This window comes from Oenanthe melanoleuca, chromosome 7, assembly GCF_029582105.1.
Source record: "Oenanthe melanoleuca isolate GR-GAL-2019-014 chromosome 7, OMel1.0, whole genome shotgun sequence".
NCBI classification, from domain to species: Eukaryota; Metazoa; Chordata; class Aves; order Passeriformes; family Muscicapidae; genus Oenanthe; species Oenanthe melanoleuca.
Window position 1 is genome coordinate 7,765,115 of NC_079341.1, and position 27,894 is coordinate 7,793,008.

Sequence of the window (27,894 nt, forward strand, 5' to 3'; positions counted from 1 at the left end):
AATGAGGCTGTTATTTATTAATGGCCACTGAGCGAAGGCTGTGCTGGCCACACATCACAGCTGGAACGAGAAACTTCACCTTTCAGCTACTTCAGCGCACAAACCCGTGTCACACGTTAGTGCCGCGGCACGCTACGCTGTTTTTTAATCGCATGCTCGCTTCTGAAGGTGAAAGTTAGTGAAGGCCTGGCTGATCTAGGCCCAAAGTGCAACTCGCTGCAGCTGTGAGGGGCTGCGATCCCCGACCGGCCCGGGCCGCTGCTCCCCTCAGTCCCCGCCGCCGCTGCGGCCCCTCAGGGCGGCCCCCGTTACCTGGGCAGCGCCTGCAGCGCCCGGCCCGCCATGGCGGCACCGCTCCCTCACGGCTCGGCGGCACCCGCGGCACCGCGGGGCGCATGCGCGGCGCTCTGACGGGCCGGCGGCGGTCCCGCTCCGTGAGGGGAGGCCGCCCGCCCGCTCGCCCCCACCACCAGCCCCTTCCCAGTATCCAAGGCAGATTCCTTACCTGGTGCCGCTCCCCGTCCTGGATAAGGCCGCGTGGTGTGATGGCAGCTGGTGATGCAGCCGCTTTGGCGGTGAAGCGAGTAATGCCGCGTGTAGCAATAACATCGCCCGTGGTGCTTGCGGCTCAAGGTGGGGAAAGCTGGCATTGCCAAACTGGCTTCAGAGCTGAGCTTTGCGCGCTGGAGCCGCATTTAGGCGGTTTGTTATTGGTTTCTTTATTTCTGACCTCCCGGTTTGTTAGTGCTTTATTTCTGACCGCTCTTCATGGTTTGCCCCTGAAAGCAGACACGCTGTGCTGCCCTCACAGCTCCTGACACACGGACAGCGAGCGAGGTGGGATTTAGGAGCCGCTCTAGTGTAACATCCCACCAAGAACTGCTTGTCCGCCAAGGTAAATACATTACGATTAGCAATTAGCACTGAGTTACTGCCCCAACAGTAGCTACAGACAGCTGTGAGCTCAAATACAGCCTGCGTGTTCAGCATAAATAGACTCAGAAATTGCAACTGTGAAAATTGCCTGTTTTTTAAAAAATATAAAATATTAAGGCACTTGGCAGTTTATCACGCTAGGAGTCAATAATACAAAATTCACTTTGATTTCAGTAACTAAGACCGTTCCATGAATGTTTTTTAGGCTGACACATGAGACTGATACTGAAAAGACACGATGAACCATGGAGTAAATGACAATACAGTGCATTAGGTTGAAATGTATCTTCATTATATCTTGGTGTAACAAGGTCTTAGCATCAGCTGCCTTGATTCACATTTGGATTTAAAAGAAAAATAAAATCTTAAAACCTTTTCAGCAAATTTATTTTGCTGGAAGAAGAAAAAAGTCCTGGCTGTCAGAAGCACTTCTAGAGAAGTCTCCAGAGGGCAACCTTGCTCTTTATTTATAAAATGATTCAGCTCCTGCTTATAACACCATCATCTGTGTTGGCATTTCCGTTGCAGTGACTCTCAGAGTATATTAAATCTGGTTATAAAAATTTTAATCAAACTAAATAGGCACCAGAAAAAATACAGAACATTTCTGTATTAATGCAGTCTCAGTTTTCAGTCTTATACAATGTGGACAAAAAATAACTGAGAACAAGACATGAGGTGTTCTTGCAGGCCCTGGGAGACTGTCTACTGCAAACTAATTAATTGTAAGAATTCATTAGGTGATACTGACTCTTCAGATTTTCACCTAAAGGTTATATGATAATCAATGATGCAGCTTATTGGTGTCATCTTGTGTACAGACAGCCCTGTATGCTGCTTTGCATAATTACAAGTGCCATGCAATTAAATCTAAACCAGTCTAAATGACACCAAATTATCACAGTTGGCAGACCTGAACTCTTAGATATGTATTTAAAAAATACATTTTTGAGGATAACTCTGCAGCTCTCATCCAGGCATTACTAATTAGAGTGTTTGATAAGCAGGTAACATTTTTGTTTCTCATTTCCTGTGACTAAAAGTCTCTGCATTTCACAGACAAATATGAAAAGAACTTTTCTGTGGGATAATCTCTTTGTTGGCGTTGTTGTGAGGATGAAGAAATGTGTGTGTGGAAGCTCACCTTGTGTAAGAGCAGGTGGAGGCTGTTTGAAACCCCTGGAAAGCTAACAAATTCCACCTGCACATGGGCAAGGCTGTGATCAGGACTGATTACAGGGGATGTCTGTTACTGGGGGTCCAGAATACAAGCTGGTGATCTGATTAATATTTTACTTAATGCCTTAATGCTGATTTTGATCTGCTCTCCTCCTGTCCTCAGTGTAAATAATGGAGTAAACCCTTTGTGGCCTTACAGCTTTATGTCTGATTTAGGACACAAGTGGGCCTATTCCTTTGTAAACAATGAAGTAACAGCAAGCCTTGCCTTGAGACAACTACTGATTTCTTTCCTTTTTTTTTTTTTTTAAGTAATTTTTAAGAAGAAGGGGTGGTAACAGAAGAGCCATCTTCATTGAGCCTTCATTTTTAAACCTGCTGGTGATGGCTTGAGTTTACCTATAGTTTTTTTAGGGGCAGGGGATTCATAGGTGTTAGAAAACTGCTATTTTTTCACAGCCATTTAGCTGACTGTAGTCCTGTCCAAAAAGAAACTCAGATATCATCCTGTTTTTCAATAGTTCTCTTGCACAACCCTTTTTTTTCAGAGTGCAATATCAAAGTGAAAATACTTTCTAAAAAGTAAATTAAAAAGTTCTCTAAGTAGGTAGTGGAAAAAGAGTTAAAATAATGGAGTTGCCTGAGAATAAGCAGAATTAGATGACCTTTAACCTGGGAGTTTATGGACTATTTTACTATTGGCAAAGAGGGCTGCACCATACTGGATGGGAACTGAGAGTCTGTAAGTGCAATAGCCAGAAGGATAAGCAGGTTGTAATTCCTCCCCCTGGAGAAATTTCCTGGCAGCACATTCAGAGGTTTGAAAAGGGAAAACAAGTTGCAGACTGTAGGAGGTCTTTAGAGTTGAGCAGATGTTTTCAGGTTTTGTTTCTGGTTTGGGGTTTTTTGATTTTGGTTTGTTTTGTTTTTTTTTTTCTTTTCCAGAAAAACACATAACTTTAGAATGTGGGAGCTCGTGCTGTCAGGAAGGATTCCAAGGGCAGCTCAGCTGCATTCTGGGTGCCACCTGTGCACCCCTAGTTAACCATTAATTTGTGCCTAGCATTTGCCTCTGAGAGCTCCCAGAGTAGTTGACCAAGACCAGAAAATAAATGGTACAAGTACTTCATCATGTACCATGCTGCTGATTCCAGGTTTGCTGTAAATCCAAGCTTTTGCTCTGCTGGTCTAACAGCTGGCACCTCATTTCTGTATGTGTGGGTAGTAAGTGCATCCTTACAGTGTGTGAAGGTTAAGGGAAAATGAGTCTATGAAGGTTTGAGGAACAGAATGGGAAAATTTCCAGTTCATGCCTGCTAACTGGTTATTACTGTGCTGACAGATAATCCTCACATTGTTATTTCTCAGTCCAGACTCAGTTGACAGCCCTCTAAAACAGGTGACACAGGCTGAAATTTCCTCGTGCCAGCTTGGGTACCTAATAGTAAAGGCTCAGGGACATTACTAAGAGCAGAAGTAGACTTAAAATAAGCAGAAAACGAATCTGTTTTTTCACTCTCTAATAGCAGGCCAACCCCAGGGAAGGATTGAAACACCTATGTGATATGGAGAAACAAATTTTTGCTTTTGTCTGTAACCTGAGAAATCTCATGTGAACACTGTGCCTTCCCCAGGGCTTTTGGTCAGAGACCTTTCAGATAATGTATTCATACAACATCTGGTATCATAGATTTGGGATGAGGGCATACAGCTAATGGCATGCAGTAGTGAATTTCTCCTGTAAGAAGAAAGTGTGTGAGGGAGGGAAAAAAAATCAACTTCCATTTTTCCCTTTTTTTTTTTTTTTTTTTTTTTCACCAGTTAATTTACATCTTATCAGCGGGGAGCTAGAAAGTATTTGGAAAAGGCTGAAAGCAAATCCATAATGAAACTGTGTGAGCGAAGTAGTTTTCGTTTTCTTTTGGCCTCGGACAGCACCTTGGAAAGTGTGGGAGTGGCTGGGTGCTGCTGCAGATGCTGCCGTGCTGGTGAGACAAGGAGAGAGGCTCCAGGCGAGGTCCATCCAGCAGTGAGCTCCTCTCCTCCCACCAGCCCGGCTTAGACACAGCCCTCGTGCTGCAGCCACCTTGCCAGAACCCCCTGGGTGAGACGGGACCCTGGGCAAACACCCTCCTACGTCTTTCTTCCCTGCTGCCACAAGCAATCTGTCACTCCTCTCCCCGAACCACCCTCCACCTACGTACAAAGCCATAACTGTAAGGAACGCCCTCTTCCCTCCTCCTTTTCCTCCCCACGAGCCTGTTCTCCGTGGGTGAAAAATGCTGTCTTCCCAGAGATCTGGTCACCCCCGACTTTGGCTTTGAGACCCAAGCTGCTTGATACCTTTTAGGACTACAGCTTGGCAAGCTCTGCTTGCAGATCTATTGTGTTAGTTTTTCAATTGCATATAATTGCACATGTGCAGGTGGGAAGGGGCTATTTGCTTCCCACTCGCTTTGATACGCCTCCCTTCCTAAGAGGACCCGCTTCCTTCCCTTTCTGCTCTCAACCTCCCACGCGTTTAGCAATGAGAAATGCTGTAGAAAACTGACCAGCTACCAACCCGCCCACCTGAGGAGGAGGAGCACCAGCAGCAGCAGCACATTTCTCTCGCTCTCAGCTTTTTAAACACAGTTAAAAAGAGCTGTAGCGTGGGAGGAAGTAGCTGTAGGGAGTGTGTGGGGGAATGGGGCTAGAGGAAAGTGCATTTTTTCTTGGTAGGACAGTTAACTTCTAGTGGACCAAAAAAATACCCCAAAGATATCTCACTGCTGAGGGTGTATTTGGCTGTGTAATTAGTTCTTGAGTTTCCCAGGTCTGGAAAGGATGAAGCAGGGAATGAAACAAGTGATGGCAGGGAAGCTTGTCTTCCAGACTTCAAGAGTCTGCTTAGCAAATGATATCTGTATTGCATCTCGTTGTGTCATCACGTCTGCTGTTCTGCTCTCAATGTGTGTGCTTGATTCTGGGAGAGTCAGAGCTGCCTGTATGTAGGAAGAGAAAAAGGCTTGTGGTTTTCACACCATGTGGGTCTTTATTTCAAAATACTGTCCCTGTTGGACCTCTTGAAATAGAACTGTCCCAGAATATCAGTTAATTCAAGATTTACTCTGTGTGCTTCTGTAAGAAATTAAAATAAAGCTTATTTGTGTTAACTGGTTGTTATTTGAGGCGCTTTGCTTGTATTACATGAAAATAGCAGTGGAACTAGTAAGGGAAACAGAACTTCTAAGACTTGTGGTATGGAGTGCAGAGTGGTAGTTCTGTAATCTCTCTGCTAGACTCCAAGAACCAAGGTTCCCAACAGCTGTGAGTTTCTGACTTGGTATGACTTGGCTACCTAAAATACAAATCTTACAATAGATAATCCTCCTCAAAGTTGTCCTAACATGAGTTAGTTGCACACATCCTTCTCAAGCCAGAACTCTACCCTTACATTGGTTTTGACTAGATTTCTCACCAGCATCAGAATTTCCACATGTTACTGATGCAGAATCTTATATCAGGATGTGGTCTTTAATGATTCAGAGATGAAATAACTGCCAAATAATGAAATTTGACTCTGAAAGTATTGGAGATACCAGAAAAAAATTATTGTGCAGGACATGTAATTTTCTCCTAGTGAGTAAAAGTGGCCTCACTGACTTCAGTGCCTTCAGTGCCTTCCTTCACAGCCTGTCTCCTGTAGCTCTGGAAATTTTACCTTAGAGTTGGAAGGCAAATGTAGGCATAATTTTTAGGCTCAGAAACAAAGGAAGCTATGAATAAGCCTAATTAACACAATTTCATGTGACACAACAGACAGATCAGCTGATGGACTTGTACTAGCAAGAGGTAGAGCCCTCTAAGTGGAGATGTAACCTTAATTGAACTAATTATCCTGGTGTTTTAAAAGTCTTATTTATGAATGGTGAATAATATTTTAAATATACCCCTCTAACCTTCCACTGAATCTTAGGTAGCTAATAATTATAATCTACTGGAATGACATACCCAGCCTGAAGAGGAACAATATTCCAAATATTAACTTCATGTCACTTGACTGATTTACTTTAAAACAGCTGCAATTCCTTTGTCAGTAGCATTCTGAAGCACTATTGGCCTGCTTGTAATTCTATCTCATATTTAGCATTGGTTCAATTAATTTTGGAGGTAGTGCTTTTCATACCTTTTATATCAATGAATGTACATCAGATTTTAAATGCAGATTATACGCTTATCTTGCCAACTGCCATTAGCCTGAAGTTTTTCTTCTATGATCTATCTGTTGTGGTAGAATTATATTATTCGAGAAGCAGTTAAAAAAAAAAAAAAAAATCACCCAAACATTTAGAATCATTAAAAATCTATTTTGGGAGCTCAGTCCTTTATGTAAGATTCCTCTTGGCCTCCCTGTTTTGTCTGTTGTTCAGCTGGAATGCCACACACTTTGGTCTTGAACCATCTGCTTCCTTCTCAGGAGTCATAGTGAATGACTAGTTACCTATTTTGTCTCCATCAGAATCATAGTGAATTAAGCACAAAAGCATTTGATGCTAATTAGTAGCTTTCTGGCAGACCAGGGAACTGAGCACCTCAGATGTTTATTTCGAGAATTTGTTCCTCTAAATTAAAGTGAGGCTCTTCAGCATTTTGGCTGACAGCGTGACAGTATCTTATTAAATGGATGTGGTGTATTCAAACCTTTCTGTGTTTCTAGTTGGGCACCTCACACAAGTATTATTTTCACTTCAAAAGACATACATTTTGTTTTAAAAGTCAATATTAAAAATATTCTTTCGAAATTTCTTTCTGTTTTATTTCATCCTGGAGTATAGTGAAAACTGTTCATAAAATAATGACTTGAACATTTCCTAGGGAAAGATATCTCAATGCCACAAAGATGCAAAGGACAGCAGAGCAGAGGGGAGAACTTAAAAATGAGGAAAAAAAATAGGTCAGTAGAATAAACAAAGGCCATTAAGCTATTAAATAAGAGTCTATCACTCACTGCTGCAGATATATTCTGTTCAAAGTATGAATTATTAGCATCCAGTATGGGGTAATAATGAGTTTCAATGCAACTCAATTTATCAGCTCTGTATATAATGATTAACCTGGCAGAAGGATGTGTAGTAAGTCAGAAGGAGAAGTGTTTGTTTTCTTTTTCTTTTCTTTTTTTTTCTTTTTTTTTTTTTTTTGTTTTTTTTCAAGAAAGAAATATGGTCACCCTGGATCATAAACAAACTTGCAGTGACAGAGACAGAGTACTTGGTTCCTTGAGCACTTATTGAGTGGATATACTTCCCTAGGGATATTGTGCTCAGTGAAGAAAGGCAGTGGCAGCTGTGGCAGGGCACAACATAGATTTGAATTGTTCCAAAGGAAATACATGGTTACTAGTCTCATTAGCTCCTCTTTCTAATCTCAGTCTTGCATCTGCTCCATGGATTTCATGGTGCCACTGGTTCTCCTGTCCAGACCCAGACACTCCATCACCCTCTGTGTCTCTGCAATAGCAGGCTGGGACAGGGGCTCACACTGCTAACACCTCTGGATGGGAATATATATAATTACTTCAGAAATCACATGGAACTCAAGGTGATTGAGTCATACTTTGACACACCTCTGTCTGCCAAGAAAAATGCAGGCACTCCCTTATAGAGCTGTTGCTAAGAGCACTTCTTCAGGCTCTAGGAGTGAGAAGGTGCTTTATTGTACAGTTAGCTGCAGGAGTTAACAGCAGGTTTTCAGTCTGGGACCTGCCAAGAAATTAAAGCATGTAATTAAAGGCTGTGCTTCTGCCTAGGAGATGTTGCACCATGTAGAATTAGTCTGAGACACTATTCTGTAAATTTAAGATCTTTGAAAAGTGATTCTATTGGTATTTGTAGCCTAAAAAATAAAAGAAAGTCCTGGCTAAAGTCCAGCACTAACACAAAACATCTTTTGTTTGTTTTATGCTAAATTTAAATAATTTCGTAAGAAAGCAGAGACTTTATGTAAAATAAAAAAGAGAGAGAGAGAAATCCATTTATCCATTTTCAATTTGAAATGTTAATGGAATTTTTTTCCCCATGACTGAGCAGGAGAATCATGAAACACATTTGATCTGTTCATTTCCTTTTCTGTGTCACCACTAGCATCCGTAGCTTTTGTGAGCCTTTTGGAATGTTCACCATTGATCAGTTACCTTCCTAGTATGAGACAGCTGAATCTTGCAGGTACAGCTGTCTGTCACCTCAATTACAAGAGCAACATACAATTTTCAGTATATTTCATATAGTCTGAAGAAGCAGGGAATGAGAAATGACTTTGTTGCTTTTTCACTATTCTATGTTAGTTGTCACTTCTTAGAAGTAAAGAAATTCATGTTTCATTGTAATAGCAACTTTAACCTTTTAGTTGACACAGTAGGACACCCTACACTGGTGATAACAAATGGCATCTTGTCATTGCTCCTGTTAGTGAGCTAAAACATAAATATAGTTTATCTATATGTTTGCAATGCATGTGTTTTTTACTGAAAAGCCACATGGCACAATGACCCAGGATTATGGGATCCAGAGGAAGAAGGTTCAGATGCTTTGAATTTCTGTGTTGCTTTACAAATCAACACATGGAATATATTTTCCAGTTATATCTTGAAGAAAACTGTTTTGTGAACTTCTGTTATAAGCTGATATTTAAAAGGGTCTGTTACAAGGGATGTATGCTTTTTCTTTCCAAGCAGATAATTTGACCATGGCTTCACATGTGAGCCTGTTACTCTACCACCTGTCAGCTGTTACCCAGTTCTGCAGAAGGAAATGAGCCTATTTTTTCAGCACAGGACAAACAAATCCTCCATCTACTAAAATGTGCTCACTCAGCCACACTTCTTTCCCCAGGAGTGTCTCAATTTATCTTTTCTTCTGATGAAATTTCCTACCTATCTAAGAATTTCCTACCTTCTTTTTAAGTAAAAAAACAGCTTAGTATTTATATTTAGAGAAGTAAAAAGCCCCAAACTCCGTCATGTTCTCCAGTATGTCATTTCAGGTGGTTGTAGGGTATTTGCAGTCATCAGTCTGTTTCCCAGGGACTCATTTGCTTTTGTTAGTTATTCACAGTAATCAGTCAATAGTGCTTGTAGGTACCATAATTACTCACCACAGAATGACTGCAACAACGGGTTGTGACTTTGTCACTGCAGAGTAACAACCGGAGCAGTTCTCTCTGGAATATGTGTGCTAATTCTGGAAGGTGGAGGAAAACATTCTCCCTTCACGACATGACTTCAACACCCGGAAACTTGACTGCAGTGACCTCTACTGTGTAACCTTCACTTTTCCTGTTCAAGAGGAGGAACTCTTTGCAGATCTGTTATAATCTTTTACACCTATCTAAAATGTAGAACGTGAGTACTGGATTACTTATCTCAGAAAAAAACTATAGTTCAGATGTGTTTCTAAAGAGCTTTAGCTTAGGGGATAGCTAAATTGAACTTCTAGTTCACTTTCTGTCTCCCCTTCCCGGATAGGCCTGGGTTAATTAGTAACCAGCCTTCCAATATCCATTTCCTCCTCTTGAATCTTTTCTGTATAAACTGTGTATATTTGTTCAGCCACTGTTGTTGCAGGATCACCCCCACCCTGCTCAAGTCCAAAGGTTTACCAGTTTTGTTTAGCTCATAGATTTAAAGATGAGTAAGACAGGTTTTGTAAACAGATTACTGCATTCTATTTTAGTGATACTGCATCGACTTAAAATTAGGTGCTGACAAAAATTTAAAATATATCACAGTTTGAAGTCTTTTAAATTCTTTTCCAGTAATTACTATTTGGAATGCTAGTTTATGCTTAAATTACTAATTTAGAAAGTGAGACATACGAGGTAGACAGACAACCTATGTGTCATGTGCATTTGTGTCTATCCACATTTTCATTTTTGCCAGTGAAAATTATAAATAACACAGTTTACTGGAGAATTTTCAAGATTGTATGTCTTGTGAGAGTGCTGTCTGAAGGGTTTTTAGGCATCAGGAGGGCTGATTCACAATTGTACTCCATAGTGTTTAGTTTAATTGTTTAACTTTTTTATTCCACTTCAACCTGAATGACAAAACCCCCCTACAGTTCAGAGCTGATGGCATTTGCACTCTCTGTGGTTATGTTATTCAGCTCACATGCTACAAAGGAAGAAGAAACTGAGACCTTAGGCTTTCCTTATCATTCCCTGCTATTCCCACTATCAGTAGCCAAGGAAGACACAAGGAGCATTTGACTAATAGCTTTTCTGACTTAGATACAGCTGATGACAAGGAGGGGCCAGCTGCTGATGGCTTGCTCTGGCTTCTCCTTCTGTCACTCAGGTAGGAAATGCTGCTGCTTTAAATAAATTAGAATGGCTCTGCCATTCTGGAATAGGAAAAATTCTTTCCCAACTCAGTACATCTGTAAACTATTTTTAAAGCAAAATATGAGGGTTAGTGACACTTACTACATGGTAGCTGAGGGAACTGCAGAACTCATGAAACCACCTGTGGCCCAAAGGGGAGCTGCAAAACCTTGAAACATTTAATTATAAGAATGTAAGATATTTTGAAAAACTGAAGGGGAAATAAATTATACAATATTTTTGAGAACTATTAATTTATTGTTATTCTAGTATCTTTTATTTGTTCCCCAGAAGATTATAGGTCTTGGAAACCCCGGTAACCTGGGCCTTTATATTCTGTGCATGTTCCTTTGCTGCCACTTGACAAACCTTTAGTGTCCACAGTATCTTTGCAAGTTTTGGACAGGTCTCATAGCTTCATTTGATGTTTTGTTTTCCTGTAGGAGAAGAAAGAGTAAATGAGTTTGCTTTCTCCAATTCAGGACTTTTTAGATCTGCTGTATCCCTGCTAATTAGCCTCTTCATCTGACTGGTCAACACTAGACTACTCAGCTGTTTCAGGCAGACAAGTCAGTCCAAATTTCTGAGCATCCTTTCTGGAGCTTTTCTGACACTAACATGCTCTTTTTGAATGGAGGAGAACATCCTGATTTTTTTCTTTTTCTGTAAATCTTACAAAATCCATGTCTGAATTTCTATACGTGTGAAAAAAATAAAACCATATATTTTGCTAAAATAGAATTATTCTTTACTTTGCAATTGGCTTTGCACATATAATTGTTTTTTTCCTCCCTCATAGGTGCTTTGACAGTTTTGAACCTTCTGGTAACAAACAGTTAACAGCATGCTGTAGCAATACAAGAAATCCTCAGGGAGTTAGGTTGTACATTCTAAATGCAGATAAAATCGTCCAACTCTGCAGGCAACAGGCCTTTACTCAACTATTTATAGAGCTATTTATAGGGGAAAAGAAAGGAAAGAAGAAAAGGAATTAGTAAATGACTTTAGAAAGGACAGGTACTTAGAATTCATAGTTGATGTGCTGATTTAGGAAGTCAGGAGATGTGACAGAAAAAGGGTAAGGAATGTTAATAGTGTTATATAGACAAAGACTATTTTTTCTACTGTTGCCACCTTCCTGTGTTTTGGATTTTTTTTTTCTTTTCCCACCCAGCCATTTCAAAGGCATATCCTTGCAATGACGCATCAGTTTTCTGTCTGCTTGAGGTTTAGAAATAGCTGAGCTGTTATAAATAGATCGCAATCTGCAAGAGACTAAGACAATGGAAATACTGTAAAAGCTTCACTGAAAAATGTAGAGGTGGATTGAGATTCTGGCTGTCTCCTGGAGTAGAAGTGCCCAGTTTGAAATGCTTTATTAACCACTGCAGAAGGAACAGCCAGGTGGAAACAGGTGGCACTTTGGGTCACGGTGCCAAGCACCAAGCCATGTCCAGCCCGGTCCCTGGGCTCTCAGCTCAATGACGTGAGAAGGAGGCACCTTGCTGTTCCTCACTGCAAGGCTAGAACACCAGAGGCAGTTACTCTTTTGTACACTGCAGAGACACTAAATCAGAATGTTTAGCTTCTACACCACAGATTTTCTGGCAGTACCTGTGTACTCTGAATTGATAGCATTCATCAAGTTTGCTCCATTTTTCCACTTTGCCTGGAAAACACCTTAACTTTACTGAGGTTTCATAGCATATTGCTGAAAGCTTGACCTTCTAATAAAGCAGTGAAAAAAATCAGAACTGGGAAACAGTTCAATATTCTTTGCTTCTGTTTGAGAAATTCCTATGTAGGGTCATTTAGATCCTGCCAACACTTCCAAACAGACTTTGGAAAAACGAGTAGCTGTCCTGCACTGAAGCCTGATACCTGGGAGTGGTGTTATTCCCCCAGCCATATACAAATAGCTGAGGTCCATTTTCTTATGCTTGACTATATAATTCTGTTAGAGATACCAAGAAAGATGCTTTGGTAACTGTGGGAAAAATAAAACATTAAATGGAAGGAACAAACTTTCTCAAAGGTATGTTTCTGTCTTAAAAAGGAGATGCTTCCTGAAACCAGGCTATATCACAGTAGATATATCATGGAATCTAGCTTGATATCAGCTATCCATTCTCAATCGTTGCCAAACACAAATCACTAATGTGGTAAACTGGTCCTTGCCTGAAGTCTGTCCCTAGTTGTTGTAATAGAATTTTAGGCCAGTACACACTGCAGAATCAAGTCCTTCAAACCTAAATTAATGTTATAAACCATAAACATATGTTGTTTCTTTTTCACTGTCAATAATTTTGTGTCCAGGTTTGGAAAAGAAACATTGCAGTGGAAGAATCCCATGAATTTATTTATGAGCTCAGTAAGTATGTAACTATTAATATCTTCTGAGATTTTGTTTGTCTTATTTTTATCTTCAGTTTCAGGCACTGAAATAAACAGATGTTTGAAGCTTTCCACTGAGAGCTCTACAATATGCTGTCTTCAATACATTGTGTTAACTGGGATATTGTGGGAAACAAGTAAGTAGCTGTGTACAGTATTTCTGAAACAATTTGTATCTTCACATGAAGTATTTTATCCACATTCCACTAATAGCCCTAAAAAGAAAACACCTAAAATATTTCTTGGATGTTATTAAATACTTCTTATTTTCAACCAGAAAAGAGAATACAAAAAAATGAACAAAAAAAGTAACTTTGCCCTCGAATATTGAAAGAGAACATTAAATCTGCTATTAGTATTCCATGACATGACTGGCAACATAGTTTATCTGCCCTAAGCACATTTTCAACGGTTGAGTCCTTCAAGTTGTCAAAAAAGCTTTTATTTAGTTCACAACCACTTTTGATCAGAGACACTGTCCTAGTGTAACTGAAGTCCATGGCAGTCCTCTTACTGAAACTTAAGTACTCAGGTCCTTTGTTCTTTACGGTGAGGATATAGAGTTTGACAAGAGCATCAGTAAATTGCTCATTGTTTTCATACTTTGAGGGGAGGGACCATTTGAAATTCACTTAGAAACTAAATTAAACTATTAGTATTGCGTAGATGTTCTCCTATTAACCAGGAAATTAAGAGATCAACCCATCAGTTATGTTGGAGGTCCTGAGAGGAAATACAGAATAAAAAAGATCAGTATGCTTTCTGAGAAAAGAGGCTAGATGGCTTGGCTAACTGTGACTCCCTTCAGTAAGAAAAGTCACATTTACTGCTTTTATTTATACCAAGGCAAATTCAGCTCTAGAGAGAGTTAGATGCGAGGCCTCTGAAGTCAGCAGTTAGTCTTGGTCTGAATTTGGTGCAATGTGTTCCTCAGTACAAAAGATTATTTCACTGCTTGTGTCACTTGAATTTACAGGTACTAAACAAAAATGCCTTTTTTTGTCTTTGTTTAGATTTACAAAGCTGCATTGTAGAAGATCTGAATTTAACAAGGGAGATAAGACTACATGACTGCACTTGCATCTGATTAAAACAAACAAATAAAAACCAGGTGAAAAGTGCTCTGAGTCATCACTTTTTTTTTTTAAGCCATATAAATTGTGAGAGCTAGTCCTTGTATTAAAGGAGAAGAATATATAGTGCTGTGTAAAATCAAAAGTAATTTTATTGAATAGTCTTTCCATATGTAGAATGTGGAACCTCATTTAAGATTTATTTTAGCAATATTTTGCCATGCAGGTATGGTATTTCCTTTTAAAGCTATTGTCAGAAATTGAATTTTTTTAAAAACTGAGAACTCAAATTCTCATTGACTAGTAATTAGGAAAGCAGGGATCTCTGACCCTATATGCATTTCTTATGTGGTTGTAAAGGACAATAATAGTCAAGAGTTTCTTGCTTGAATGCTGGTATTTGCTCTCAGAGGGGATAGAAGGAAGGTGCTGGGGATGACAGAGCAGTGGTCAGCTGTCCCTTGGTCACATACCTGCAGTCATCAAACACATGAGGCTCAGTGGGTACTTGGTATGCTCAGAACACAGCATAAAATCCATAAATTTGTTTTGCTAAAGTCGTGTAGAAGTAAGGACTCATTGTGCAAGGACATAGTGGGCAGAGGAGGTAGGAGGATGTGTCATATTTTTAACTGCTTTGCCTGCCCCACTCATTTTACATTTTAATTTTAACATTTCTAGTGTTTATTTAGAATAAGATACACGAGCATGTGGTAGCTATCCTTTTAAATTTTAAAAGTTGGATTTTTTTCTGGGGACCCTGGAGGGTCTAAGCTCTGGCCAATTAAGCTTCCTTCCCTCTGTGAAGACAGGCCAATGCAGAATTCATTGCAGGTTCAGTGGATAAATTGCATAAGTTGTCTCTAGCTCCTGCCTGCACTACAGGGTCAGCAGGGCTTTGCACACTTCCTAATCTGGAGGGTGATGACAGGATCAAGGACATCCTATTTTTGCATCTATTCAATAGCATCAATGTTGTCAGCAGCCCAACTCAAACATTTACTCTGTGGACAGCAAAACCAATGAAGCTGTATTTCCTACAGATTCATGTATTTGTATTTTTACAAATGCAAATTTCTTGCACTTCCTTGTGTCACCACTTTAAACATCTCACCTGTTCCCTCTCCTTTTTCTCCAGTTCCCTCCTCTATTCCCTCACTTGCCTCCAAGTTCTTCAGAGCTGCTCAGGCACAAACAGTGATTCACTGGACAAATGGACTCTGTGGAGTTCTTGCCCTGGAATTTCCTCCCAGGGAGGGCACTGCCTTGCTTTTTTTTTCTGCACTATGTTGTAGGAACACAGTATATCGTAGGAACTTAATATTTGTGCCTACAAAGTTGAATATCTAGCAGTGGGCTCAAAGGTCTTGAGGTGAGGAAAGGTTTTTTATGGTATAAGCAGACACCATGCAAAGACAAATCTGAATTCAAGGAAAAAAACAGAAAGGCCTATCCAGTAGGAAAAAGTTGGTGTATACACACACAGTAAAGATAGTTACAGTATACACCATTTCTCTCTTCAGTTTTGTGCATTGCTCTCCCTTTGCTAATGAATGTAATGCTTCTAAAAGTGTTAGATTAAAATTCAGAGGAAGAGAATGCCCTGCCAAACCGGACAGACCACTGCACTGGTTGTCTTGCTGGCTGCGAATATTTTGTCCTTGGTTACCATTAACATTGCTGCAGCTCTATATGATTTGCTGATTCACTTGGTGACTGTTCCTCTGTTGGGATTTCTCTCTAACTGGTAACATAAGTGCTTTTAGTCTTTGAAGAAGTAAGGAAAAGTCATACTGTTCATCATACTAACTTAAAGTCTTCCCATATTTACCCTGGGATATGTACAAACTGTTGTATTTTAAAGAACTTCCCCAAGAGGAAGAAATGAGTGTCATAGTTGCCTTAATGCAATGCCTCTCCTGGCGAAGGTTCAACTAAAAAAAAGTAGTTTTCATGTTATGCAAAATTTATTAAAGGTCTCATATTAAGGAAAGCTTTTCTGTTGACTTCATTGTATTCTGGAGCAAGTCCTAGCAGCATAAATCTCACCTTCAATTTATCTTTCTAATCTGACTGATGTAAATATTGTTTTGGGGTTTTGTTGGCTCAGAGTTAAAAGCTGCCAAAGGACAGCAGAATATTTTGTATCAACCAGAAATTCTTGATTTCAAAGTACAGTTCCAGCATATTAAAAAAACCAGTCAGTTTTTCTAAGCATGAATATTTAGGCTCCTAGAAACCATATTTGCTTTATTTCCCCTCTAACCTAAGGAACAAATCATGGAGCCAGGTGACACCACCTTGTCCTTTTCAAGCAAAGTCTACTATGGTTGGCTGTGTGCAGTCCTAGCACATATTCCTCTATTCAAAGAGAATTTAAATAATCAATTTTTAAAAAATTTCATTTAGGAAATGACCCTGGCACCTCTGAGACCAAGTAGAAGGAAGAGGGATGATCACCATGCGAGTACTTAAAAACACAGCTACAAGAAAAGGAAAAACACAGCTCCAAGCAAGGCTGCAGAAGATGGTCACATTCCTAGTGTGATGGGGAACAGTGAAGTTACCAGAGATTAAAGAAAAACTGCTTTTAAGGCTGCAGTAAGTGTAGTCTGTGCCTACGAAATCTACTTTTCCTTTTTAGTTGACAAACAATGACTGCAAATTATTTGAATTACATGTTCTCCCTAAAAGCTTTTGTAGTAATTTGCCAGAATAGTCTCCATCAAGATGAAATAATTTGGTTTGGATCTGGCTTATTACAGTGACGTTTTGTAATAAAACCCCCAGTACGTGAGCTGATAATTGTCTGTCTCTGAATTCTGCAAGGTTACAGGAGGTCTGCACTCCTGGTCTCAGACGTGGTTTCTCTTTGTGGTTAATTAGCCGTGGGGGAGATTCTCAGAGATGATGAGTTCTGAAAATCCTTCCAGAGACAGATGATAAACAAGCCTTCTCCTGCCCCAGGTCATCTCCCCTAGGAAATTCAGTTTTTGTCTCCTGCCTCCTTTATTGTAGAGGTTGGCAGGATTTTAATGGGACGCTGTCCTCAAGGGCGGGTGAATCCACATACAGAGACCAAGCTCCATTGGTATGAGACTGTGGCAGGGGAACAACCTGGAGAGAGCATAGCCTTCCATGCTGGCTGGAGTCTCTTTCACTTTGGTGAGAACTCAAATTAAATGGGTCAAATGCCTATCGTGCTTCTGTTCCTGTTCGTCTGCCTCAATCATGCAAACATGTAGTTTTCTCTCAATTTCTTCCTTTGGGCAAAATAATGCAAATTATGATTTATTCTTTGAAAAAAGGGGGATCCTCCCTCAGAAAAGGGAGGTGCAAAATAAGATGCAAGTAGTAATGTGTTTGTTCTGTGGTATCTCAGTTAATGATGTCTGCAGTCTAGGTCACTGTCCTGGGCAGAAGATGCCGTGCTGTGCCACTGGGAGAGACGGCCAGTGGAGCTTGCTCACTTTACCGACCTGCTTGGACTAGGGCCCAGTGTGAACTCTTGTGTAAAGAACCATCATTTGAGCTTAATCCTCAAACAGCTTCAGGACCTCCTGTTCGGTTCACGGCTGATAAACACCCCAAATCTCAGGCTGGCCTTTCACTTCGTGACTATTCCCCTTTAGTTTAACACCACTGACCTTTTGATATTGCAGCACGACTCAGCTATTGCTCAGGAGTTGTTACCCTCCCTCCCTTTTTCTGCCTCCGTAATTAGTGCGGGGGGGGGAAGTTTATGTTGTTGTGGTTTTAAACATTGAAGTAATTTTATTTGTGCGCAAGCCTGGAAACAGTGTTACCGAAGAGGTGATACCAGTGGCTGTGGGAAGCACTACGGTAATTAATGTTTATGCTGTAATACGCGTTTGGGATTCGAGAGGAGCAGGCAGCGCTATGTCATTCGGCTGTTGGGGCGCACGAAGGCTGCCCGAGCGGTGTTTTTAAGGCCGTGTCCCAGCAGAGCAGCGCGCAGCCCGTGAGCGGCTCGGCCGTGCCCGCGCAGGCCAGCCCGGGCCGGGGCCCGCGGAGGCGTTGCCGGCGGGTGCGCGGCCCCCCCCGCGGCGGGGCGGGAGGCGGCTCCGTCCCTCCCCGCAGCGCCCCTGCGCGGCGGCGGCGGCGGCGCGGCCCGGCCGGGGGGGCGGGAGGTGCGCGGAGCCGCCGCCCGCAGCAGCCGCGGCGGCAGCAGCGAAGGGGCTGCGATGCTCCCGGCCGAGCGCCCCCCCGGAGCCGCCCCCGGGCGAGGTGAGTCAGCGCGGCCCCGCGGTGCGCGGGGGGCCGGGCCGGCAGCCGGGGCCGCCCGGCGGGGCGCCGCCGCCTCCGCTGCCCGCGCTCCGCGGGGACCGGCCCCGCGGGGCGGCCGGGGCCGGCTGTGGCGCACCGGGCTGGGGAGGCCGTTCCCCGCCGGTGTCTGCGCCGGCTCCAGTGCCCTCCCACCGGGGCGGCCGGCCTGCTCCCCGCAGCCGCCCGGGATGCTGCCGGTGGGCCCGCGCCGCAGCTTTTCCCCGGAGGCGTTTGTGCCGCCCCGGACCGGCCGGTTGTGTCAGCGCTGACGGCCGCTGTGCTGCGTGCCGACCTCGGCGGCTTGCCGGCCCGTTTCTCCTGAAGCTCAGCATCTTGGTTGAAGCGTGCTGCGGCCGAGCCATATAATACCCCTTGCCCTCCCCGGTGACAGAGTCGTAGTCCCAGAGGTGGCCTCTGGCCGGGCCGTGTCCCGCGGGAGCTGCTGCACAGGCATCCCCGTACTTCTCCTTGCCGCCAGCATCCAGGCGTGGCGTTACGAGTGGCTGTCACTCGTATCCAGAGCCCTCACATCCTTAAAATACCATGGGCTTTAGTAAGCGGGTTGTTGGTTGCTCCTCTGTTTATTGGAACAAGCGTAGGAACAGATACTTATTTAGGAAGTCAGTGCTGAAGGTGCCGTAGCTGCTACGGATGCCTGCGATGCTCTAAGTTAGGTGGAGTTTAAAATCCGTGTCTGTTCAACAACTCTAAAGTTATAACAGCAGGCTCTTTTTAAATGTTGTGTTAATGCAAAGTGCAGTGTTGAGGAGTGATAAACCTGGACTGATAAACTAGGGCAGAAGAGAACAGCTGAATAAACATAGCACTGAAATATTTCACTAAAAACACATTACTAAGATATATTAGGTCTTGTTGTCCTTTAGTTAGTAAGGAAGGAGATTACAGAATGCTAGTTTTTTAGCTTGGTTATTTTTTGTGTGTGTTTTTTGTTTCACTGGGTAGAAATAGTGGAAAAACGTGCCGTGCATTCTGTTGTTTGTATTCTCTGAAGACCCACCAAGGAATGAGAGAATAGAAAACAATCATCCCTTTAAGGGTGGTATTTGTGGTAGCAGTCATAAATCTAGTAAAAATCGTAAGAAGAGTGAAAAAAACCCAAAAAAACAGGTGGAGTGAGAATTTGAGGATATGAGGAGCTAATGGGAGGAAGCGGTGGTTTGTCAGTAACCTAGCTGGTACTGGGGCACAGCTTGAATGCAGCCTAAAATTCATCTTAATCTTCAGCTCCAGTACAATGGACCTGAGTTTATATAGCGGTGTGGGAAATTGTGAGCTGGTGGCATGATCCATCTGCAGATGTGGCAGTTGGTCCCAGAGGCTGGAATGGCCAGGAAGGCCTTGCTGTCCTGTAGCAGACTGGGACTGCTGCTGCTGCCAGGCTTGGTGGGGCAGCTGGGAGCCCATGTCCCTCCCCAGTGCTGGCAGCAGTGTGCTCCTGGGGTGCTCTGGGCACTTGCCTGTTTTGTAGCTGAAAGAACACTTGGAAATTACCATCATTAATCAAGTGTAGACCTTGGAGGCAGTTGATAAATTGAAAACTGTTAAAAAAACTGGAGGCTGATACTAAAAACAAACTCCTTAAGAAATAGAGTCTATTCAGACATCTTAATGTATAAATATTAAATGGAAAACAAGATTGGAAAGCAGGTGTCCTAAGATGTGAGTTTAATGCTTTTTCTTTAATAGATGAGAATTCATAGTGTTCTTTAATATTAATATTAGCACTATTGTAGCAATTTCAGACCTATCTTAAGTGCATTAAACCTATTATAAACCTGATCTTGACATATTTCAGACGTACGGTTATCTTCTTATCTAATTGACTAAATGTGTCAGGGTGTAGAGTTTTTATATCCATATTGAAAAAGCAGAAAAACCTATAGCCCAACACATTAGGTAAGTGCATGTCAGCAAGAAAAAATAAGGCAATTTTAAGTGTTAAGAGTACTGTAGAACAAGGTGGTTTCATTTTCATGGAAACACTAATTATGTTGGTTAATGTTTCAACACTTGTGTGTTGCTTTAAAGTTGAAACCAAGTTAATTTACTCAACGTGACTTATTTCTGATTTTATAAATTCGGAGTCAAGGTGTTCATGCTGGGGCCTCACAAGAGGAACTGCTTAGCTTTAGAGAGCAGGGGATGATGTGGGGCAGGTGGGTCAACCTGTGGGAAGTTGTTCTGGATGGCTTGGCAGGGAACAGCCCATCCAAGGGCTCCGCCTGGAGGTTGGCTTATCTGGGAGAGGCTTGGGAACACTTGGTGAGGCAAGAGTGAATGAAGTCTCGGCACCTCTCTGTCATGACGTAAGTTGTTTGCATAACGTCCTCCTCCGTTTTTGCATGGATGCAGATGACAGCACCAGGCTGCTCCTTAGGGGTGAAACTTGCTTGAGAATGGAAAACGGTCTATTATTTATGGCTGTTGCAGCAGTGCCTTGTAGGCGTGCTGGATGCAGGGCTTCATTCTGGAGGTGCTGCACAAATATTGAAGCAGAGAGTCTTTGACCCAAAGGTTTTGTAGCTTGGATCGATGGGATGGGAGGGCTGAGGAAGAGGTGGTGTGCATGAGCTGTGTGATGGATGCACTCAGGGCAGTTTCACCAGCTGGGGGATAAGTGAGCTGAGCCTTCCTATAGTTTTCAAATCTCCTTCTCTAGCAGACCTAGTTCTCGATCAAACAATACTTAGTGACTTAAAAATGTTTGGAAGAAAGGTGGTTTTTATTAATGGATTTTAAAGTGTTTGTATGAAAACTTCCTATGGAAGATTCCTTTAATGTGTTTGCTACAAAGTGAGTTTTCTAGTCTTTGAAAGGACTGGAAGGGGTCAACCAAAATGTGATGCCATTCTGGCTGGCTTTGATTTATCTGCACAATGCAAACAGCAAGCTGGTGTGCTCTGTTCCTACAGCTGCATGTTGTTTGAGATATTAATGGATCATTCCTGTTCTGAGTGTGTTTTCTGAGGCTGTATAAGTATAAATCTTACACAATGAGTCATTTTGTTAGGTATTTAATGGGTTAAGCCTCTCTAGGTCATTTGCACTGTCTTCTCATGAGCTGTCACAGGGTTTTTTGGTGGTTTCTCTTTTAACATTCACTTACATCCAAACCTGGATTTTGAGTCTCTGCTTTGTGAATCTTAATTATACTTTAATTCTCAAAGCCTACTGAATGGAATATTTATGCCGAATTAAACTTTATTTTAGAACAAAAGTACACTTTCAACTCAAATCTAACTTTCTATTGGTCTCCAAATGAAGTTTTGATGCCTGGTTCTGTAAGTACCAGGGCATTTTCTCTGAGAGGTTTTAGGGATTTGCTACCGCAGTCTGATCTCTTGATTGACTTTTTTTTGTTGTTGTTAATTCGAGATACAGTTTCAAGCAGGGCTTTTTTTCTCCAAAGCTTTGGGAAGAGTGACTCCAAGGGAAAGAGCTGAGTTTTTAAATATACTGTATTATTTTCTTTGTTTCTTTTGTTTTCTTTGTTTTTATTCTTGTAATGTCAGGTTGTCTTGAGTAGATTAGCTTTTTATCCTTTCTGATCTTGAAATCCTGTTAATTATTAGGAGAGACAGACTAAATGAGGATCGATTTAAGAAATAAAAGCAAGAATGCCAAGAAGATAATACTTTACTAAATGTGGAATAGCTCTTTTTCTACCTACCTGCCAAAGAGGCTCATTACAGTCGTTAAAATGGTTGCTGCACTGTCATCACTGAATTTCTTGGGATAAATGGTTCTTCCTCCATTCCCAAGATACCTGCTCAAAGGTGCAAGTCTGTAGGGAAGTTGTATCTGTTTGCAGGAGATGACGGGATAAAACACATGTACTAGATGTAAGAGCTTGAGAGTTAATTTTGACTTGCTGGAGAAATAGATATTAAAGCAGGTTGCAGAAATCTGTATCAGGAAACTCAGAAAAAATAATAGCCTCACTTACATTAAAAAAAAAAAATCCTATCTGTGCAAGTCTTGAAGGAGAGAGGAGCCTTGTGGTTAACAAGAACATTCTTTATGCAAGGAGAAGCACATGCCCTTATGCATAATGAGTGATCTCACAGACTGATCCCCAGTCTGAGAGAGCTGGGCCGGCCACACTTCCCGTGCAGCTGTGAGCGAGGGATGTGTGTTCCCAGCCCGGTACAGTGGGATCAGAGCCTGGGGGGGAAATGGGCACTTCAGGTCTCAGAGAGGCCTTTTCCCACTGTAGCCTTGTAGGGGTGATGGGATGGTGGGGGAGCAAGGGCTTGGTCCCCAGTTCTGAGTTCTGTCATGGTTTGGAAATGCCAACCTCTCTCAAGATAAAAGCTCATTTGTCAGTTGGAGGACCAAAGTGCTTTCTCGTGACACACATAGTGCTGCTGTGCTGTGCCTTTGCTACGCCTCTTCCCTTTGCCTTTGCAGGGCTTTCTCAGGATTCTTGCACAGGTTCTTTCTAATTTACATCTTAGGGCTTTCTTGTGTGTTTCTAAGCCCTAAGTTTGGGGGAAATAACTCCAATCCAGTTACTCCTGTTCTTAAAGTGATGGTACCACTCTGCAACCTCTCTGATCTCATCTGTCCTGGCTGAGCTGATTACATTCAACAGGCCTCTACCAGAACATTGTGCTCTCTTCAAGTGAGTTAAAATTTATATTCACTCTGAAATCCATCTGTTAACTCTCTTAACCTTTCTTCCTTATTCCTGTTCTCCGTTGTTCATTTTAAACTTGCCAGTTGTGCTTGTCTTCTGCCCTCCTATTGTTTCTTGTGCATTAGAAATTTTTTCTTTCCAAGTAAAGATACAGAATTTGAAGGCAAAGGTTAAAATAACCAGTAGATAATTAGTCTCTTATCACTGAGAAGTATATTGGTTTTTCCATCTGTCTAATTTGCTGCACATTCAATCTCTGACAGGCACAGGGTTTTTGTCAGTAGAAGGCAAGCCCCATAGTTTCAGGGTTTTGGTAGATTTTTTTTTTTTCCAGTAACAGTACTGCTCTGTTCATTTTCTCATTTTCAGTCATTTATTTTTAGAATTTAAAACATTTCTTAATATGACTTTATAAACCTGACTCCTAAACAAACTAGTGATCAAAACAATAAAGAATGCCATATGGCTCCTACCACTCTTGATGCTGTTATATTTCTGAAGAGTATATTCTGTATTATTAATAACATTCAATGAAGCTCTTAGTGTGGGAAAATATTTACTGAAATTATTATGAAATATACTTTTCGTAGCATTCTAACCCAGGATGTTCTAGTCAGAACAGCAGGAGTGGATCTTTTGGATTATGCAAGTGCAATGTGTAGAAGATGGATGCTGAGGCCGGTATAAATTATGGAGGAGAGAAGAATATGCAGCAACTAAAGTGTTTAAAGATTAACAGTATCATAATTTGTTATGTAGTCACTATTCATGCAACATATGAATTTGAAATTCCACTTCAATAGTAAAGGGAAACGAAATTTAAAAAGATTGAATACTAATTGCTCTAAAAGCCTTCAGTATAATTTATATGAAACCAGATGGTTCAGAGCTCATATATAGGAATAAGCTTATTTAAATCAGGATGATTTCAAGCCATACTTACAAAGAAGTTGCCCTAAAATATCCACATGGTTAAAATGTGAGTTCTGTCTTGTCATGTCTGGGAAACAGGAAATTTATTCTTCAGAAGTAAATGCTGGAAAGCTCTGATGCAGCAAGCAAGGAAGTTGCTGTAAACAGATGAGCATATACTGAAAGCTCAGTTACATCCCCTTGACATAAGTGGGGCCCTGCACAAGATCTGGAGTCTTTGTTGTCAAAGAAAGGCAAGGCATAAAGAAAATAAGAGCACAGATGATGACTGATCTAATTTATCATTAGAACGGCTTGTTTTATGGATGTAGAAATGAGCAAAAACCCCACAGTTCTTCCACCTGTCAGGTGGATGTGGCTGGCTGAACCAAAAATTGCAGGAGTTCACTAGACAGCTGTTGGATTTTGTTTCATGTGGCTTTTGATGGTAACAGGTAAGAGCAAGAAAATGTGCTTTCACACTTGACTGTTCTAACAACTTAATTAGGACTGTCTTATCTTTTGACAGTTTAAATACTTTTTAAAAAATTTAATTGGATTGTCTCTGAAGAAACTGGGGGAAAAAACATAAGTCTCTGTGTATGTGCTGGCATGGTTTTCATTTACTTCTGACCTTGAATTCATTAATATTTAAGGTTCCAAGATTTGTGTGTAGCCTTTTCTCTCCCTAAGTGAAACCAGAGATCCTCATAGATAGTATCCCATAGAAATGACATTTAAAAGTGAAAAACATACACAAACCTTATGAGCGTTTGGGACTTTAATGATGGTATTTTTAGACATATCTTTCACTGAACTGTGTAAGGTTTAGATTATTTTTGTGAGCTGTTGTTTTTGGAAATTTCCAAGGCTTGTTGTCAGCTGTTACATGTATGTTGAATCGATAGGAAGCAATTAATGTACTACTGAATGTTAGTCTTTTTTTTTCCTTATTAGCCTTTGTTATTGTTGAATAATCCATTCCAAATCCATTTTCAGTATTAAATAATGATGAATAATAATTAATTAATTTAAAGGCACTGAATATACTGTTGCATGACTAATTTTAAGGGGATGATATTGTGCTTTCAGATGAGTAATGAAAGATTTATTTCATTGTCCTCTTCTACTTGGAATAAAGTGCAGAAATATAAATTGCAAAAAAATATTTGTCATAGAATGATATAATATCCTGCATTGGAAGGAACTCAATAGGATCATCCTGTCCAACTTCAAATTCCTTGAGCAGGCCCAGATCATAAATTGAGTGCTCTTTGAGAAATTTCATCTTCTTCTGGTTCTCCTTTCAAATATTGGTCCTTGAAAAAGTTCCTCTGTGATAGCAATACTAACCCAAACAGCAAAGGGATAAAAAAACCAAAGTATATTAAATGCTTAAACTTTCTCACAACAAACATGAGCTAATCTTATTAGGCTAAATTTAAAGGTACTAACAGAGCAAAAATAGGTTTTTTAGTAATGATTTGGAGCTGATAGCCTGCTGACAGAGCTGGTAGTTTAAAATGTGAAAGCTGTTTGGTCACTCAAAGTCTAAGGGGGGTTTAATTTATTTTTTAGTCTTTCTTATCAGAAGACAAGCACAGGCAGCTGCAGTGCTGTTACCTCCCAGTCCACCTTTTTCTCAATTTCAGAATTTGACTTGAAGATACCTTTATGGGGCCTCTCTGTTTCTTCACTCCCAGGTCTTTGATGTCTTTGAGATTGTTATCCTGATTTGATCTTAAAGCCCCATCCTGATTATTCCTACCTCTCTTAGAGGCTTAAGCCTCCCATCAATTTCTGCTGTAGTTGTGGAGTGCTTAGAAAAATGTGTTTCAAGAGGAGACTGATGAACCTTTTGAAGGCCATCATGAGGCTTTGCATAGTAATTTGTTTTGATGATCAAAATAACCAGGATATATGTGGCTGCATTGCTTAATTACAAAATCATGACTATCCTTTGGCATAGGAGGAAACATTGGAAATAAAGCAGTTAGCCTTAGGGGAGAAAAGCCAACTTGAAAGAAGAGACTTGCAAATGCTAGCACTTAATTGCCATAGTAACTCCAAATATATAAGTTATTCTCTCTCCTAAACATGAAAGATGTTTTATTGCACAATATAAAAGCTGCTGTTGGGAGAACTTCACAGAATTGGTCATAAAACACATTTTTATTGATGCTACCATATACCACTAGTCTAGACAAATGGCCTTCCCCACCCTGAATACTGTATTTGTTACTCAGGAATGTTACTTATAAGAAAGAAGCTGTCTTTGTCCTTAATGGCTGGCATTGCAGGTCTGTTCCCCTGTGGTACCTTAACCACCTTATGTTTTATTTGTTCACAGGGTAGCCCTAGTTCCTTGAGAGTCACAGATATTGGATGCTTGTGGTAAACCATGGCAGCTGATGATAAGGTGGCCATTCTAACCGATGATGAAGAAGAACAGAAGAGAAAGTATGTGCTTGCTGATCCTTTCAATGGCATTTCCAAGGATCAAGACTTGCCACCCAATAATGAATCCCCTTCGACAGAGACAACCACTGTCCCAGATGAAGAGCTGGATTGGTTGGAAAAGCACTGTGTCAAAATAAACAACGATCTTCTGATCTCCAAGGTCTTTTATTTTTTCTTCTATTCTGCATATGGCTCTCTGTACCCCTTGCTGCCCGTGTACTACAAGCAGCTGGGTATGACACCCAGCCAGAGTGGACTTCTGGTGGGCATCAGGTACTTCATTGAGTTTTGCAGTGCTCCCTTCTGGGGAGTGGTGGCAGATCGCTTCAAGAAAGGCAAGATTGTCCTCCTGTTTTCTCTTTTGTGCTGGGTTTTGTTTAACCTGGGCATTGGATTTGTGAGACCAGCCACCTTAAGGTGTGTACCAAAGGGCCTTCCCCCAGCACATCCCACCAACGCAAGCAGCCTTTTAACAACGATTCCACAGAACGCCTCGGTGTCTTCTCCCCTAACTACAGTGAGTGCTGCATCACCAAAAGTTCGTGGGAGGAGAGACCTGGCCACTTCCAGTCCAGTCACTTTGGAAACAACAGGGACACCTAATCCCGACATAACATCCCTGCTACCTACACAGAGCAACGATGAGGATTTAACCTTGGAAAACAGTACCCATTTGATTTTGAAAAGCACTGCCACTAGCCCAGCCTCACCAGGGAACACAACTCTGAGTACCACCCCAGCTTCCATCAGCACAAAGCCGACGCCTTCTGACCAAGCTGTGCTCGTTTATGATCAACAAGAAGTAGAGGCCATTTTTCTACTCATTCTGCTGGTTGTCATAATAGGAGAATTTTTCAGTGCTTCGTCTGTTACCATCGTGGATACCATAACTCTGCAGTACCTTGGCAAGCACCGGGACCGGTATGGATTGCAGCGTATGTGGGGATCTCTGGGCTGGGGGCTGGCCATGCTCTCCGTGGGAATTGGCATTGACTACACTCATACAGAAGTTGCCATTGAGGGTCAAGGATGTAAAGCTCCAGAGTACAAGAACTACAGGATCGTTTTCATTGTTTTTGGTGTCCTCATGACAATGGCCTTAATTGTGGCCACCCAGTTTCGATTTCATTACGCGCACTTCAAGCAAGATGAAAACAAGAGAAAAGAGGTAGAGATCTCACAGGTGGACAGAAATGCCTCCAATGAATCTTCAGATAACACTCCTACCAGTACGAGCCAGTCACAGTCTTTCAGCTTTTGGGACCTAATTAAACTGCTATGCAGTATCCAGTATGGCTCCGTGCTCTTCGTGGCCTGGTTCATGGGGTTTGGATATGGCTTTGTGTTCACCTTTCTGTACTGGCACTTGGAAGACCTGAATGGCACCACCACTCTCTTTGGAGTTTGTTCTGTGCTCAGTCATGTGTCTGAGCTGACTGCCTATTTCTTCAGCCACAAACTCATTGAATTGGTTGGTCACATCAGGTAAGATGGCAGCAATTAAAGTGCTATACAAAAAATGTTGACTCATGCTCAGCCCTTGTGCTACAAAGCAAAACTCAAGCTAATCCTTTTTTGTTTTTTTATATTCCAAGTCCTGCCCAGTTATGTGGCTCACATGATGGACTTTTTTGT

General features: G+C 41.5%; 2 protein-coding genes and 1 long non-coding RNA gene across 11 annotated transcripts in view; 2 read left to right on the forward strand and 1 right to left on the reverse strand.

Annotated features, from left to right (window-relative positions):
• Window positions 1-609, reverse strand: part of HIBCH (3-hydroxyisobutyryl-CoA hydrolase) — a 37,664-nt gene extending 37,055 nt beyond the window's left edge. The window contains exon 1 of one of the 2 annotated variants that reach the window (XM_056495930.1): window positions 506-609. In XM_056495930.1, coding sequence (XP_056351905.1) covers window positions 506-609 — 104 coding nt within the window. Of the gene's footprint in view, window positions 1-312; window positions 415-505 lie in introns of those variants that run through there. The other variant, XM_056495929.1, reaches the window with a different exon arrangement.
• LOC130255361 (uncharacterized) lies at window positions 402-16,737 on the forward strand. Of its 5 annotated transcripts, XR_008840922.1 has the most exons (6): window positions 807-895; window positions 9,290-9,493; window positions 10,381-10,447; window positions 12,903-13,004; window positions 13,881-13,978; window positions 16,350-16,737. It is a non-coding gene; the product is annotated as an uncharacterized LOC130255361 (long non-coding RNA). The 5 variants fall into 5 exon arrangements; XR_008840920.1 differs by lacking the exons at window positions 9,290-9,493; window positions 10,381-10,447 and adding an exon at window positions 402-633 and having other exon boundaries at window positions 790-895; XR_008840921.1 differs by lacking the exons at window positions 9,290-9,493; window positions 10,381-10,447 and adding an exon at window positions 547-633 and having other exon boundaries at window positions 746-895.
• A 993-nt stretch (window positions 16,738-17,730) lies between these two features.
• Window positions 17,731-27,894, forward strand: part of MFSD6 (major facilitator superfamily domain containing 6) — a 28,087-nt gene continuing 17,923 nt past the window's right edge. Inside the window, exons 1-2 of one of the 4 annotated variants that reach the window (XM_056496147.1) lie at window positions 17,731-17,783; window positions 26,150-27,744. In XM_056496147.1, the coding sequence (XP_056352122.1) occupies window positions 26,201-27,744 (1,544 nt within the window). In that variant the 5' untranslated portion in view covers window positions 17,731-17,783; window positions 26,150-26,200. Of the gene's footprint in view, window positions 17,784-18,076; window positions 18,189-22,663; window positions 22,873-24,007; window positions 24,255-26,149; window positions 27,745-27,894 lie in introns of those variants that run through there. The other 3 variants (XM_056496144.1, XM_056496146.1, XM_056496145.1) reach the window with 3 other exon arrangements.